The 17,233-nt window shown below is 35.7% G+C and overlaps 1 protein-coding gene across 5 annotated transcripts in view; it reads left to right on the forward strand.

Annotated features, from left to right (window-relative positions):
* Positions 1-17,233, forward strand: part of FGF14 (fibroblast growth factor 14) — a 380,035-nt gene that overhangs the window by 273,647 nt on the left and 89,155 nt on the right. For 3 of the 5 annotated variants that reach the window (XM_054654603.2, XM_077173514.1, XM_054654604.2), the window contains one exon: positions 15,111-15,221. The exons of the other annotated variants lie outside the window; for them this stretch is intronic. In XM_054654603.2, coding sequence (XP_054510578.1) covers positions 15,111-15,221 — 111 coding nt within the window. The remainder of the gene's footprint in view (positions 1-15,110; positions 15,222-17,233) is intronic. 5 annotated transcript variants of the gene reach the window in all.

Here is a 17,233-nt window from a genome sequence, read left to right on the forward strand (position 1 = left end):
TTGTTTGATTTGAAATTGTTTGGAAACTGTTGACAAAAGTTTCTTTTTATTTTTTTCCCCCTTCCAGTTGCATTCATCAGTAGATGACATTTTGTTACTCTGATAGGAGGTTTGTAATAAATGATGTCTATTTGCACTGACATCTTTTTATTTTATTAAGAGTGGCAAGCCTTTTCCCTTTCACTTCCCCCCACTTTAAATTCCTCTTTTTTAAAATCCTTCCATTTCCCTCAGCAGTGGGGTTAATACTGCTTTACAGAAAGAAACACAAGCAATGTTTAACTCATGGCCTCTGACATGCTCGTAAATAGTGCTTTCTGTCTGCCCAGTTATTAATTGCGTCTTTTCCTGTCCTATTAAGTCCTTCTCTGTAGCCTGGCAGGGACATCTACCTACTGGACTAGGAAGCAGAAAACCACATTTGTACTGCTCCATTGGACAAACTGCTCATCCTCTTGGTTCTTTTATTTTGTTGTCTGTAAAGTGAGGGTGATTCTAATCCCTTGTGCTTAGGTATGGCGTGGAAGTCTGCTGGCAGAGGAGTCTTTTTACTGTGACTTTACATATGAGGCCAGTGCTTATGATCCTCCAGGAACATGCCCCTGTGCCCTGGACCAGCCCAGTCCCCTCCAAAGTGGAGCCTGATCTCGCTCCTCTCCTGAGTGAGCCCTCTGTGTTTTGCCCACAGTGCTACCCTCACCATCTTCATGCTGCTGGAGTCCAAGTAACTTAGTCACTAGAGTCCACAGAATGCTGTAATTAATAGGGCACATTAAAAATCTTGTAGAAAATACAGGTTTTTTAACCTAAATGTCATGGAAGAAGCTTGACTTTGAACTTGAACAATAATTTCAATTAATAACTCCATGGCCTTTAAAATATGTATTTCAAAATATTCAAGGCTAACCATGTTCTGAAATTAAAGAATGCTAAATAGAAACGCAGAGGCAACTTTTGATGCAGTTTTAGGCAGAAATTAAAAACTAGCTTTGGTTTTCTTTGCATTAGAGCTGGACATCTGGAGATTTCAGGAGGCAGCCAGGCAAATTCTATGGAAGGCACTTGTCCTCTCTCAAGACACAACACTTTCCCAGTGAGAGGGTTTAGGTCCTACTCTTATGAGAATCTGAATCTGGCAGTAGTACTCTGCTTCTTTGGTTTCTCTGTTTCCAAATTGGGCATATACCTATCACAAGTTCTTTAGATTTCAGGTCCTTTCATATACATCTGAACTGGACTGGAACCAGAAGCATCAGAATCAGTCCCATTGACTCAGCTGGAAAAGATTTATCTGCCTCTGGTTTAGCTAGATTATTTGGTATGTGTTTCAAAGTACTTTTCTTTCCAATGTAGAACTCAAAATAATGAAATATTCTTCACAGATTTTAACCATGTTTCTCCTTGTAGGGAAGAGGTGTGAACCTGGGAACAGTCTGGAGTAAAGCTTCTGTTTTCAGATAGATATTTCTCAATTTTGAATTTTTTCCTCAGTTTTGAAACAAGTCTTTTTTTCATGTTATCAGTCTGTTGAACTTTATAGTTTTAATGTTTTTATATTGAACAAACTATTTCATTTGTAAGGAAACAAAGGATTTAAAGTCTGAGTTCATGGCAATTTTTTTTTGTTTTGGTGTGACCAGTTGTGTTTTTCTGCAAAATACACAGAGAAAAATATGATAGGTGGGTTTTGTGGCAGCAAGAAGCTGACAAGTGCATGAGTCAGAGTCCTGGGACCTTTTACTTCCTCTTTCCCCTTTTCTTCCTCTTCCTTCTCTGGTAAATCTAGACTATGCATACAGGTTGAAATAATTAGAAACGCACTTGATGAGGCTGCTGCCACAGATTTTAGTGAAGAACTTAATAAGGCATAATGAAGGCTAATCCTCACTTTTTCTAGAGAAAGGAGTTGGGCTTGTGTGTCAAATCTGAAGGGTTATCTTGGACACTTCTGCTGCATTTGAGTTGAGAAACAGAGAACTTTTTCAAAGGTCTCTGAAAAACAAACAAGACTTCTGCTACAAACTGAGCTTCATTGGAAAGGAAGTAGATTAATTTCAGATTGTTTTCTAAATTAGTAATATCCTGTTTGTTTGTTCTTCCTGACTGCCCATGGGAGCTGGAGAAGCTTGAATTTATGTCCTGATAAAAAGTAGAAGTGCTAGGTGTTTCAGCTGTGCTATGTTCCTCTTGAAGTGTGTGTAAATCTGCACTGGAGATGTGTTAGGATACGAAGGCACATGATATTTCACCTGCTGCATTACAGGTGAAGAACCAGCAACACCTCTGCTTATGGTACAGAGGATCAGTCCTTGGATTGCTCATTGGACAGCCTGAGTATGGGCATGTGAGGGTTAGAAAATGAAGGAAGGACAGGCAGCTCAGGCCCAGCATTGGGAAGCTAAGGAGATCTGAAACATCCAGTTGAGAGCTATCTTTAGGACATTATCACAGAGTAAAATTCATGGCCCTTGTTGCAACTGCTCCATGCTCAGGGCTGATGGCAGAGCTGCAGCACCACGAGGCACAGGCAGAAGTTGCTGTGGAGATCCCAGGGACAAATTCCTACTTTTCAATATCTGTAATCTTTCAGCTTCTAATAGCATTTAAGTTGTCGGTATAATAAACGTGCAGGAAATATAAGAGATTTAAAGAGGGTTTAATATTAATACTCAGAAAATGTTGTAATTTTTTCCCTAGAAGCATACCTGTTGGCTCTCCTGAATGCTGGTGAAAGACACCTCAGTCTTGACTGGCTCTCACAACTTATTGTTACAGTAGCACATGGATCTGGGGAATGAAATTGCTTTTGATTTCTGTTTAAAACATGCTATTTAAACTTGTATGTTCTATAAAGTAGTTTTCAGGACAAGCTTCAAATTGAAGGGTGGAGTGGAAGTCCTGGTGTGAGAAAAATCCTCAGCTGATAGTTGAGGATGCTAAGCAAGCTAGTTTAAATTTAGTTGTGCCCATATGGTTGCATGTTTGTGGTATAGGTAGGGTTCCTAACACAACCTAAGAGTGAATGAGCAGCTGTCTGGAGCTGGCCATAATTCTAGTCCAACCAGAACTGTCTGACAGGGCTGGAGTTGAGTCTTGGGGGGAAAGACTTGTCCAAAGTGCAGAGAGCATTGGTGTCTCCACAGTGTGAACAGGTCTGAAGAGCACATGATAGATGTTTTGGGTGCATAAATAAGCTCTCTCAGGTGTACTTAATTCAGTGCATTTTTGGCCTGTCCCTCAGAATAAGCTATGTGTTTCTCACTACTTGATCTTGAAAGAGTTGAAGATCACTACCTCAGGGGAGATGTTCATATGTGGTTAGAGGAATGTCACCTGTTACTTTATTGAGAGACACCAAAAAAGCATGTTTGGAATTTGCCTCGTTTAGTGTCTTCACACATAATTGGACATCTGTAAGAAAGTAAGAGATGATGCCAGGCTTGACAAGGAATGATGATGCTTTTAACTCTTTTAGCCAAGCAGACAGTGAAGAAAGAAGCCACAGTTATGGAGGTGGTGGCTTAGGAGCTTTGAAGACTATATTTTGGTTTGTGGTTTTTTGTCAGTTTTGTATTACACATCTTGACAGAGAATACAAATTTGAAGCTGCCATGGTTCTTCAGTCTGACTTACTACTCTGCAAAATGCCCTTGATAGCTGGATGGTTGAAGAAGTTGCTGGTGGGTTTGGGTCTTTGTCCTGATATATCTCTATGACACAACCTGAAATTATAGAGTGCACTGCATTTCCTGGTAGCTACAAGGTGGAGTTTATATCTTCTGTTAAGTTCACAGCCTGAAGAGAATCTGTTTCTATACATTTATAAAGAAGGACATATGTGACTGAAGGCAAATTTGTTTGATTTGTATAAGCTTACAAATCTATTTTGTTATTGAAGTTAAGATGTGATTGGGCAGCAGGGTAGAGGGTTATCTTATTCCTCTTGAATAGTCTATTATTGTGCATGCACAGCTGGAAAACAATACCTGAAGAAGAATACAGCTGGGAAACAATAAAGGAATGAGAGGGCAGTAGGTAGGGAGTGAAAGACAGGATGTGAGAAACAGTGGAAGGAAGGCTTGCAATCTGAACACATTAAGAAAGTATGTGTGGTAGATGCATAGCCAGTTGTCCATCATGGGAGAGCTGCACTGGAGGCAAAGCAGGACATGAAAAAAACAGCTCACTAAATCACTGCAAAATTTCACCAGATAGGATGGGAGATTCCTTATAAAGCTCTTATTTTTTATTTCATTTTCAGGTTATAGATTTAAAAGCTATATGTTCTGGTCTATGTTGTAATAAAATTTAGATTTAGAGATTGAAAGACCTATCAGTGTTTTTGAGGTATTTTTGGACATCATCAAAACATGAACCAACTTTGAGCTCCTCCACAACCTAGCAGGTATTTTTAATCTTGTGATATGTTATAGAATACTTTCATTTTCTGTAGGTGGCAGTGAGTGGCTGGATAGTCTCTGCGCAGTGTGTTACCATTACAATATCAAAAGATTCAGAACTGGAAGATTTACTCCTTATTAGTCAATAATCAAGTTGATCTGAACTGATTCTGCACATTTTCTCATAGATGCTATGAGTATACTTCTGATTATTAGCTAAATATCTGGACTAAACAGTGTTTCCAAAACAGGGGAATCTAAGTGGGGTAAACAGTTTGATTTTGTTTGGGGTTTTTTCATTTGTTTTTTTTTTACCTTCAGGATCATTAGGTAGAATAAATGGAATTTGCCAGTTGTAGCCATGCCTTTTTGTTCTTGCTAGAGTCAGTCTTGAAAGAAAGAGAAGTTCCAGAGAAACAAAGTTGTTTGTGCTCAAGTCCCTCAAAGAGGTTTCAGCTGAGTGACTGCTTGTCACAGTTTCCTATGATTGTCCTATATCATTAGTGTCAAATTCCACTGATTTCCTTAAAGCCCAGATCCTGGGGTCATGTAACTTCATAATAGTTTGTTTTCTTTCTGTGTATTCCAAGTTTTCTTGGGTAGCAGAGATGAGGAGAAGACAAAAAAGCCTTGAAGGTGTGGCCCAAGTTAACCCCAAACTCAAAAAATAAGCAGAGAATAGTTTCAGTGAAGAGGCATAGTTTTGTCATACCAGTGATAGAAGAAATTATTCTCTTATTCAGAATTTGAAAAGATTCAGACTCTGTTCTTCAAGTGCAGGGGATTATTTTCTTGTCTCAGTTTGAAAATCAGTTTTTCAAGCTGCTACTCTTAGGATTTCTGAATGGTGTTTAATACCACAGATTACAAAGCCTTGCAATCTGCAGGCTGAATGGACTTTTCTCTTTCTCACAGGGAGATTTTGGAAAAAAATTATCTCAGGAAATGAGAGCAGCCATGCATTGCTTCTCTTTCTGTCTCTCCATCTCACAGAGAAAACATGCAAGTGCTTGTGCAAATAGTAGAATAAACTATAGGAAATTGTCTGCTATTTTTGCCTGGTTAAAGAGCATTCCCAGGCAACAATTAGTTACACTGCAAAAAAAAGAAAGAACTTAATCTTTAATATGACTTGCTCTTTCTGGTTCAAATAGTTCTTACTAATCTGCTTCTGGTAACTCATCACATTTCTTGGGTATGTAATTTCTTAATAAATAAATAAATTTAAAAAGCAGAACACACTCTATTATACTTCTTTTGGTAATGCTTCCTCCTTTTCACTTCTGTTGCCCTTAGTGGTTTTGGAGTTTATAAGTGAAAACAGCAACCCTTTGTGAAAGAGGAATGTAGTGCTATTTAAATTGTTAAAAATTTGGAATTGACACTGCATGTGTAATGATATTAAAAATTCTTTTGTAGCTCTTCTCTAAGAATTAATGCCAGTACATTCGTGCTTTCCTAGAAAAATAAATATTTTTCTAAGTAAATAAGTTATTGTATTCATACTAACAGCACAAATTTTCCCTTGTCTGATGGAACCTCTGTAATCTTGCTTTATACAGAAACAATAATGTTCTTAACTAATAACAAATATGAAAATATATTTATTTCCTTCACAATGGGATTATCCATTTCTCAATCAATATTCGTTTGAATTCCTGCATCTCCAGTAATATTGCTTCTTCATGAAGAGGACTGAAATGCAATTTGCACTTAACAGATCTCATTTTGCTGTGATTTCTTTGTAAACAAATTTTGTCTTTGTAAGGAAATCTGTTCAGCCAGTGACATGGTTTGACAATGAGGATTTATGTTAAAGCATAAGGATTAAATAATAATTTATAAATATACATAGAATATACAATATTAATCAATAATAATTAATCAATAATTAATTAAATAATAATTAACAAATATACATAAAATATACAATATTCTACTATGTAAAATTCTTACTTTTCTACTTTTTTAAAAGTTTTACGTCAGTTTATTGGTCCACATTTTTTCACAGTAAATGTTTTCCTGTCTGATATAAAGAAGAAATCTTTTTGTTTTGTACATTATTGAATACTTAATTAAAATGTGACTGTTTTATCAGCACCTTTATTTCCTTTAAATAAGTTTTTAAAATTTGAAACAGATTTATTTATCTTTGGTTACTACTTAATACTTTTATTTTGTTAATCAAGAGTTTACATTTGTGCACTAATTTGTTAGTACTGATGAAAAAGGATAATTCCTGTTTCTTTTGCCTTTCTGATTTATATATTTAAACCTGCACAAATCTCAACTCATTCTACTCATCTCAGCAAATTTTCATGGAAATGATGATTTTTGATTATCAAAATTTTATAAAATGTAGTAATGCATCTATGGTGGCAGTAAAAAATGAGACTTCTGCATTAGGAGATATTTGAAATCTGCTGCACCTGAAATCAGGAAAGCTTTTAAGTTCTTCAGCTGTCAAAGAAAATTGAATCTTTGCTCTGCAATGTGTCTCTGACACATCTTATGGGAAAAAATCTTATGGGGAATGGCTGAGGGGGCAGGGGTTGTTCAGACTGAAGAAAAGGAGGCTCAGGGGGAACCTTATCACTCTCTACAACTGCCTGAAAGGAGTCTGTAGCCAGATGGGGTCAGCCACTTCTCCCAGGTAATGAGTGGCAGGACAAGAGGAAATGGCCTCAAATTGTACCAGGGAAGGTTTAAGTTGGATATTAGAGAAAAAAAAATTCTTCACTGGAAGGGTGAAAGCATTGAAACAGGCTGCCCCAGGAAGAGTCATCATCCCTGGAATTGTATAAAAGTATAAAAGTATATAAAAAATGTATAGACTTGGCACTAAGGAACATGGTGGTGGACATGGCAGTGCTGGGTTAACAGTAGGACTTAACATCTTAAAGGTGTTTCCAAATGAAATGAGTCTATGATTCTATATTTTACAATTTCTAATTTCCACTTCCAACTAGGAAAAAAAAAATCTTCTTTGTCCCAGTTCATTGGCAGTGCATCTTCTGTTTTTCTCCAATTTTAAAACTAGTTGGTAAACTAAAATTTCTTGAATGTAATGTTAATGGATTATTTTAATATTTTGAGCCATTGGCAAAACATAAAACTAAATATAATACACTATGTTCTTGACAAGCATATTTCAGATGTGATGGTTTTCATATCTAAGCAGAGGAAATATACTTCATTTTGTGAACTTTTATGTATTCTGTCAAGAATTAAATAAAGTTAGTAACAAGTTAAAGACCCCTGCCACTTGGTGTTATGGAAGCTTCCTGAAATGGAATTTCAAGTATAATTCAATACTTTGTATTAAAATTATCCCGTTATCCTCTCTCCATTAACAATTGCCCTGATGGCTTTGAATACTTGTAAAATAGACTGTTTGGGCACTTTGAAAATTATTTCTAAGTCAGTTGGTGAAAGAAATAGAAGCTCACTTCAGATATTGCTTAGTAATGCAGCATGCAAGGAGATAAGTAGTAAAGCTTGTGAAAATAAATGCAATATTTAAACATTGACTCCTAAAACCTGAAATTATTTAGGAAGGGGAGTATCAAATGCATTCTTTGGTGAGTTAGGCGCTATGTGAAATAAATTAAATTACATGTGTAAAGGTCATCTATGCCCATCCTATTGTGCTTTCAGCATTCAGGGACATCTTTAGAGAAATCTCATTCTTAAATCCCATTTATTTACTGATTCCAGGGGCAGTGCATTAGTCAAATTTTATACATAGTTTAAATGGTAATAGAAGCTGTCATGTTATTGTGCTTTTGATATTTTTTGAGTGTGAGCAAAACTACATTTTGTGTTTGGCAAAGGCTTTTCATGGAAAGATAACAAAGTAGAGGTTATTGCAAATTGAAGACACAAATTACCTATTTCTGGGATCTATTGCTTGATGCTTTTTTTCTTTTCAAGAGAAACATTAAGCAGTATTTTTTATAATGTTAATGTTTTGCTGTTGCAATTTAGAATCAAGAGTGTGCCAGTTAAAGCTAAGATATTCAGGTACAGGAACAGCTCCAAAACATGGTACTAGAAGGTTGTTTTATCTATATTAATAAGGTTCAGTAAGACATATTGGGGTTTTTTAGGTTTATGTAAAATGAAAAGAACAAATAAAAAACTGTAATAGCAAGACTTCTCTTACATGGAATTTAGACAGTAGAAATTTTAGTGTTTCCGAGTAAATTGAGAAAGTGAATACAGTTGCTGAGATGGGGCTTTTTCATTAGTGGAAGATCATGCTTTATAGTTAAATATATTAAGCTGTGACTGGTGCTTTCTAAGTAAGCTTGGCAGTAGAGACCAGCTTCTTCTCAGTATTTCTGTGTATAACATAAACTAAGATATCATTTAGATATAAAGGAATTTGAGATCTTTGAATTTTAGTGTGTTTTAGTGAATTAGTTTAGTTTTGAATTGTAGTGGATTTTAGGAGAAGAAACATAGGTCAAAAGCAGAAGGCAGTTTTTAGGCGGGAATTTTCCAAAAAATCCATGTGTTTGCAAGATCAGAACCATCAGATCTATACAGTATAGTCCAGTAGGAAGAGAAATGTAAATTATTTAATGAATTTACTAAAATTCAGCTACCATGCTCGTGTAAAATACTGATTTTGGAACAAAGTGTTTTCTGAACAATCTAATCTTCTTCCCTTTCCAAAAAATACCCTTCAAAATAATATGTGTGGTAAAGGAGGCTGTTAATTGTTATGCTGTAGACAAGTCTATTGAATCCAATCAACTTGTAAATCTGAACAGATATAAATTATTCCAGCTAGCAGCCAAGTTCCTGTAATTCTGTTGATGATCATATTTGTTCCAGTAAAGCCATATAGCAAGAAACAAGGCTTATGTAGTTTGAAATGCATTGTGAGACCCAGAGAAAAAATGTGAGCACCCACAAATGGAAAGGGAGCACATTTTGCTGTTAACATAAAAACATTTGCAACACAAAGGCAAGGATGCCAGCACAAAGGGGCCTTTTAAGAAAAGCAACCATTTTGCAGAACTCCAGCTTGCTTTCATAGTTTACCAGGAAATTTCATAAACGCTGTGGAAGTGCCAATGACAATGGCAGCACAGGAACGTGGGAGGACTCTCTGTCTCCTCACCGCGCTCTCAAAGCGGGGTTCTGCAGGAGACGAGCTTGTGATGTGAGGCATAAATGGACAAAAAGTAGAGTTAAAAATAAACACCAAAGTTGAGTGCCCTGTAATCATCATGAGAACGGAAAAATAAGTGAGCAAAGAGAAAGCCACCTCGTTTCAGAACAAGTACTATTATTACTTATGGGAACAGGGAATAATGGAAGCTATTGCTTTTCTGAGTTCACATTATGTGCTTTTCCCTTTTGCCCTGAATAGAGCAAAACTTTCTTTCAAAAATATTTTTCTCTTAGGTTTTTAATTAAAGTTTAATTTTCTAATGCATATTGTGAGATATTGAAGAAATATTATTAAAATGAGAGAGCACTAGCATATAAAATAAACGTTCAGATTTTATTATTTCTGTTAACAATGAGAGAAAGTAAAAAAGCGATCAGAAACTTGGAAACATTAAGACACCAGGTGACAGGACAGTCTAATAAAGAAGTTAAGACTGTATAAAGCTTTTGAATGCAGGAGCTGTATCATTGGAACAGCTGAAGACTTTAATAATGAGGGATGGCTTTAGATGCCTATTTAGGATTTTATCACCTTTAAATGAAGTACAAAGTTCTGTATTTTGAATTCCCCATTGGCAATGTACTAGCTTCAGGAAGCTTGCTGTTGAGATTGTATAACACTTTTCAGAGGACCCTGCACTTTTATGTGCTGGAATGACAATGCATGGCTTGGCATAAACAAGGTGAAATGCGATGTGATCATCTGTAACGACTGTATCTGTTTGATAATTGTTGCAGTAGAGCAGAAGCAGTACACTTGAGAAGTAGATGACTTTTTAAAACTGGGAAAAGCGTTCCAGTGGGAACTGAAATACCTGAAATGAGAATCCAAAAAATAAAATGTAATTTTTACGTAGAATTTTTTCCCTGCTTCCAGCGCTGAATTGCTTAGTGGAAAGTTTCTAAAATACTAAGCACTACAGAGATGTGTTTTAAGTTTGAAAAAGTATCCAGACATTAATCTAAAGCAACAGTAAGTTTCTGTGCAGAAGTTGGTGAGGGGTTGAAGATGTCTTGAACTTTGGTATTATGGATGGGGTCTAACCTGCCTGCAGGGGGTAATTAATTATTATACAAAGTAGAGACACTTCAGCAAGAGAGACGGCAAGAATTCCAGTCCCACACAGCCTACACACACACTACTGTTAGAGTGCTCTTGTGTGAGAAGTCAAGAAAAGGGGCTTTTTGCTCTTCCCAGGCCTTACAAAATAATAGGGAGATGTGGCTGGAGTGGATGAGACACTCTAGACTTTGCGTGGGTATTTTACTTCCCAGGTATAAAAGGAATTTTGTGGTTGCAGGATTTGGGGGGGGTAGACTTTTTAAAAAATCTGAATACAGACTATAATGGGGTTTTATGATAGTTCAATAAAGTTTAATAGGTGAGGGAGAAGATTCCTAACAAATGCTGACCATAACATCAGTGAGCAAGACATGACAGCCAAATCATGGTGACTATCAGGGTACCATAAGCCTTAAATAAAAAATGCTCTGGGTTTTTTTTTTTTTTTTTGTTTTGTTTTGGTTTTGGTTTTTTTTTTTGGACCAATATGAGTGGTACTTTTAATGCTAAAATATCCACAGGTAAAAACTGCTGGACGGAAGTGCAAAGAATAAAGGATGAGTAAAACATGAAGTACCTGGAGCTGTTACTATGGGTTTGGTGCTCTGCTATCTGAGCAGAATGTACCTCTAAATACTGGCTTTTACCTGGCTCACTGAGCAACTCATTTTGTGGCAGACTGGTGGCTGACTGGATAGTGCAGTTTATTCTCCATAAGAATGTGAGTTGATGTGAGACTCCCCCCCCCCCCCCCCACCCCAAATTAAGCATTTGCTTGTCAGCAGACTTTTATTTAGTACCTTTGCACAGAAGAGGGAAGAAATAAATAATGACAGTAAAAAAAAAAAAAAAGCTTTTCTCTGATAAAAACTAAACATTAAAACTTGAGTGGATGCTAAGGGACTAATTTTTAAAATATACAATAGGCATATTCACCACTGTTCTTTTAGTGTTTTAAATTCAACTATGTGTCAACACTCATATTTAATAAGTTTTTTCCCTAGTTTATTTTAAATCTATAAACTTTCTAAATACATCTGTCCTGGCAGTGTGTTGGAGTGGGGAAGTACATGTGAAAGCCATCCTCTCTGTGAACAGAAAATACTCACAATTCAAAACATGAAGTGTCATAATTGTGCTAGAGCAAGAGCTGCACTCAGCCTGTCATGAGTTAATGGAAAGCCATTTTTGTAGCCACTATTTGAGAGAGAAGACATCTTAATTAAACTCTGCCTTTGTTGAGAACATCAGAAAAGCTACTGACAGAGTGTTCATGCTAACTGCAATCATGCATCCTGCCATCACCACTGACAAGGAAAAAAAGCAAGAAAAGTGGGCTGCAAGTGGCTGCTGTCACACAGATTAGTGTGAAAGAGAGGCTTAAGGAGCTGTTGCTTTGTCCATTCGGTACAGCTTTGAATTTTAAGAGACAACCTTAATAATGACAAGTCAGAATAATTTTTCCCAATGTATGGCATTGCTGACATGTCATGCTGAACTATTTTCAACCTCAGAAATCAAGGTGCAAAAAAAGATTGATGAAAATCATTAGGAAATGTTGAACTGTTCCATAATTTTTGATGCACAGTGAAGTTTGCTTTTTTTCAGTTTCATTTGCCCTGAAATCAAGGTGTTTGAAATTAAATACAAATTATATTGTTCACAAAATAACCTCACTGTGGCAGCTAGGACACAAAGAGAACTAGTAACCAAATTTCTATTATAAAATCATGAGCTCATGATTTTCTATCATAAAATCATGAGCTCTTTGGTGAGGTTGTATCTTATCCTGTTTCTGATTTTTTTTTCCTGTATTTTCTTGCCATTTTCTTTCTCTTACATGTGGGAAGATAAAAGCAAGTGTGGGGGTTAAAGGGTAAGGATAAATGCTGGTCTGTCTGTCTTTGTCACCCTGGTGAGAGTTATATAAAGGTGACACACCCAGCACCAGTCTTCTGCTGTTGTTTCTGGGCATTGTTGCTCACTCCTCCTGTCTAGAAGACAGTAAAAAAAAAAAAAGTGTGGTCAACAAGGATTTGAGAAACTCATTTGCAAATCATCTGAAGCTGACTGTTCCTGTAATATTATTAAGAGACAAAGGGTAGATGAAATGCTACAGAAATGCAGGGACTAGCAGATTTCTCTTCTCTGCTTGCTCAGATGTCTCAAAAAGGATGTGAAAGGGTAATTTATCTTTCTGCAAGGAGAAGAGATAAACTTCTTGCCTGAAAGGATTGTCTGCTTCATCTTGGAGATATTTACCTTGAAGCTGTATGGAGTAGTCTTTGTGACTGTTGCTTATTATGACTCGCATCAAGATTGATGTGTCACTTCTCTTTAATTCAGATATAATTTTGGATAGCTGGTAAAGCAGGGTTAATTTTAAATAATGCTTTTGATGAAAACAGATGAATGAGTATTAGAAATTATATTTAATTTTTCAATTTAGAAAAATGAATAGAATGAGTATAAAAAAAACAACTTTGAAAATGACTTCTAAGTTTGACATTTTTCCCTTGAAGCAGTAGATGTAAACAGTGGGTGACAGTGAGTTGACTCTACTTTGCCTTCCTATGAAACTTCTTTGCACTAGAAAATGTTGATAAAAAATAATTTATTCATGATTCCTTGGGTATAGAAAGTGTTTTTCAAAATGCTGATAATTTTCCTATTTATAATTTTTAAAGATCTAGCTTGAACAATATTTTATTATATTTTTATTTAAAGATGCCTTTTTAATGAGTGTTAAGCAAGCATGTTTAAAATTGTCAATTTGAAGTACTCATTGAAAGCATACATTGATGGAATAGTGCCTGTGTAAAAGGAACTCAATTTTCATTTTTAAATTATGAAAATACTTTTGAATCACCTGATGAAATTGATGGAGTTAATACATTCAAATGAATTACAGTTTGACATGCTTTAATTTTTTAAAATATTTGCTTCTGAGTATTCATACTTAAAGACAAACTTTTGATAATGTAAAATTAACAGAAAGCAAAATTTCCAGTTTAAATAAATTTTAAAAATTTAAGTTGCAATATGCTTATATTTTGATCTTTGATTGTCCATATTATTTATTTTCATGCCTTGGAAGTCTTACAGTGTTACTATTTATAGTAACAGGTTTTTTATTATATTTACAGTTTAACTTGTATTTTTAATTCAGATGGGCTTATTGTTTAATATGACTTTGTAATTTGGATATTCAATAAAAACATTTGCAGGATAATTTCATAGAACTTAGCCTCTACAGAAATTTCAGTACATACCATTTAGAGGCAGTTTTGTTTATCGCTGTTTGTTTTCACATCCCTTTAGGATACTCTAAGGAACCCAGCATGATTAATTGTGAGAGCAATTATACACAAATTTTGTATTCTGCCCACAGGCATGCATGAAAATACTTTCTGTCTTCCTTTGAAGTTCACATGTTTATTTTATAATATATCTGTATCAGAGTATTTATGAATTTAATTCATTATTGCACAGCTAAGCGTGATATGATATAGATATTTTAATGCCAATGTCCTCACAAGTTTATGTACTGGCCATCTGGAACTTGGCCTAATAGTTAATGTTTAACAATATTAATATTGATATCACCTAGAGGTAGTTCTGTTGAGTTTTTTAAAGATGTGATGCCTTCTTTCTGTGAAATAATTTTCTAACAGCTCAGTTTGTGGTTTGGTAAGACAACATCTGTGCTGTGAATCAAAGAGTTTGTGGCTCAGCACTCCCTGCCCAATTATTGGCAGTTTTCATAAACACAGAATATTAAATGGAGAACCTTCATTGTTCCAAACTACCTGGATTTCCCCTAGCTTTATCTTACTGAGAGCTTTTTCAGCTTTTTCTTTCTGCTGAACAAAGGCTATGTCTTGCCCTGATTTTGAGTGTTATTACCTGGGGGGTGGGAGAGGGCAGGTGAGTTGGATCTGCTTTTAGCTTGGTTAAAATATTCTGAGAACTTCAGATGGTGCTGTTACAAATTGTACCCAAAAGATTTACCACTTTTGATAGGAAAGGAAACAGACCTTTTCCTCCCAGTTTCCTTAAAACTTATGTGCAGTACAGTAAGTTGCTAACATATATGAAACCAGTAGGGTTTTTCAAATGTTTTGTTAGTTTCTATAAAACTTGTTGCTACAGTCTACAATTTTTTGCAGGGCTTAATACGGTTTAAGCTTTTGTCTGTGGGTATTTCGGATGTTCTTTTTTTCCTCTGTTTTACCTGTATTAATTATAATGAAGGATGTTGGAGGTAGAGAACAGACATAGAACTGACCTAACAACACTCTGCAGAGAGATTTTTCTCCATCTCCATCAGCACACATCCTGTTGTAGTGCTTACTTTTAAGACAGCATTGCTGCTTCACCAAACATCCTCCTACAGTGAGAGAAGTAGGGATAACTCTTGGAAAAAGTTTTGAGGCTAGTGACAAAATATGTTTGTCTTTCAGATCCCCAGCTCAAGGGTATAGTGACCAGGTTATATTGCAGGCAAGGCTACTACTTGCAAATGCACCCCGATGGAAGTCTCGATGGAACCAAGGATGACAGCAGTAATTCTAGTAAGTGACTGCCCCAGGGGGATGTGTTACTCGCACACGCAGACCGCACCGCTCGAATGTGTTTGCACAGGCACCGTGGGAATGCCTGCCTGCCTGCCTGCCTGCCTTTGGAGGGTTTCTGAATGTGCTGTGTCCCAAGGAGGAGGGCTCTGTCCCTTCGAAGCCTGGTGATCACCAGCATGGCTCGTGCAGGACATTGGCCTAAATGTGTTGCCTCTGAAAGGGGAAGGTGTTAAGAGCTCACGGACCTTAGGAGGGAGATATTTAGGCCAATGAATGTCTTCTGGTAATTTTATAAAAGTGGTAAAATTATATTAAAAGAATTTTTTAATAAGAATTCTTTATCCAACAAAAATTTCTTATCTTCTGATAAATAACAAAGAAACAACAAGACATGGAAACTAAATTTCCCAGAAAAATCCAAATTTACGAGCAAATAAATGTATGCTAAACTATCAAAGACCTTCATAAAAAACATGCTAAATTAACTTGCTGAAGGTACTAAAAATTTCGGGGCTAAAAATCCTTTGCTAGCCAGAATTCCAATGATGTTAAGAGATTTTTGCCACTGTAGAGATGGCAAAAGTGGCAGTTTTTAAAAATGTTCCAAACAAAAGAGGTCTTGAAAGGCTGTGTGGGTTGCTGCTTTGGTATGCTTTTCCTATGATACTGCTACGTATTTTCGTTCAATGAGCATATATATATGTTTCATAACTTCAGCTGCAAATGGTAATTAAACAAACCTATTCTTACTCTAGAAATAGTTGATTTGTGTTTTGTTTATTTTAGTTACCATGACATATTTAAGTAACTTTTCTGTGTCATCTCAAATTTTATTTTAAACACTTTTAATACACAAGATTAATTTTCTTATTATGCATATATAAATAACCCCTTAGTTTCCTTAAAAATGTTGAAATTAGGCTGCAGAAATTAAAGTATTTGAGTTTTCTGCCTTACATTGGTAAGGTTCCTGTTTTAGTTGTCATTTTTAACACTTTTCATCAGCAGATAGCATGATCATCTTTTATTATTTGGTTTGGAGTTTTTTAATAGAGAAAAGTTGTTTAATACATTTTTATGTATACCTCTCTGCTTGTTTTTCAAGTGGTTTTGTTCCCCTTCCATGTCCTCCCCATCCCACTCTCACCCTTGTTTCTTTTCTTCCCTCCGTGTGTCTATCTCTCATGCCCACTTCAGTACTGGAGTACACACTACAACCTTAAAAAAGACAAGATTATTCTCACTTTTTATAGAAGCTTTGCCTAGATGAGGTCTAAGAACTCTCTCAGGGTATAAATGCAGATCTCTGTCTCTCTGACCCTCTCTCTTATTCTCAGCTTCAGCAAGAAGATGTGTAGGACTGCAACAATTTTGTAATGTTTTATTGTTATTTCTGAGAGGTTTTTTAACTCTAAGATCTCTACAGATGTGGAGTCTTTTCAAAGATAGATCACAGTGGCTTTACTTTTCTCTTTTTCATGTTGTCATCTTTACAAATTGTCCTCTTTTTTTTTTTACTCTTTCCCCTCTTCTGTGCATTTCTGATTTTCCATCTCTCTTCCCATCTTCCTTATTCTTCTTTTTCCAAAATGCAGAATAAATGTTCTATATTATGAATATTCTGAAATATTGAACTTCTCCAAACTCAACCAAATACCATATAGAAGTATTGTGTATTTTGTATAAATATTGTTAGTTATTTTGTTTTACTGAAAATTATTTTTTGGTTAAAAAATTGTGGCATTTTTTTCCCACAAAGTCATTTTTTTTTCTGTCTTCAACTGGTGGGATTAATTTTTTCTTAACTACTCCAATTTTCCAATATTTTTTGGAAAGACAGTTTAGAACAGAAGAACGCAAAATTAATGTGTTTGCCAGGAAGGCCTACAGTCTACATCTGGAATTTTGTTAGTATATATGTATCAACCCTATATTAAGAGCTGAAAAGATTTACCCATTTGGTATATTTATTATTGTATGAATATGTGTTTGTTTCTTTTGTGCTGCCA

The sequence above is a fragment of the Agelaius phoeniceus genome, chromosome 2, assembly GCF_051311805.1.
Source record: "Agelaius phoeniceus isolate bAgePho1 chromosome 2, bAgePho1.hap1, whole genome shotgun sequence".
Lineage (NCBI taxonomy): Eukaryota > Metazoa > Chordata > Aves > Passeriformes > Icteridae > Agelaius > Agelaius phoeniceus.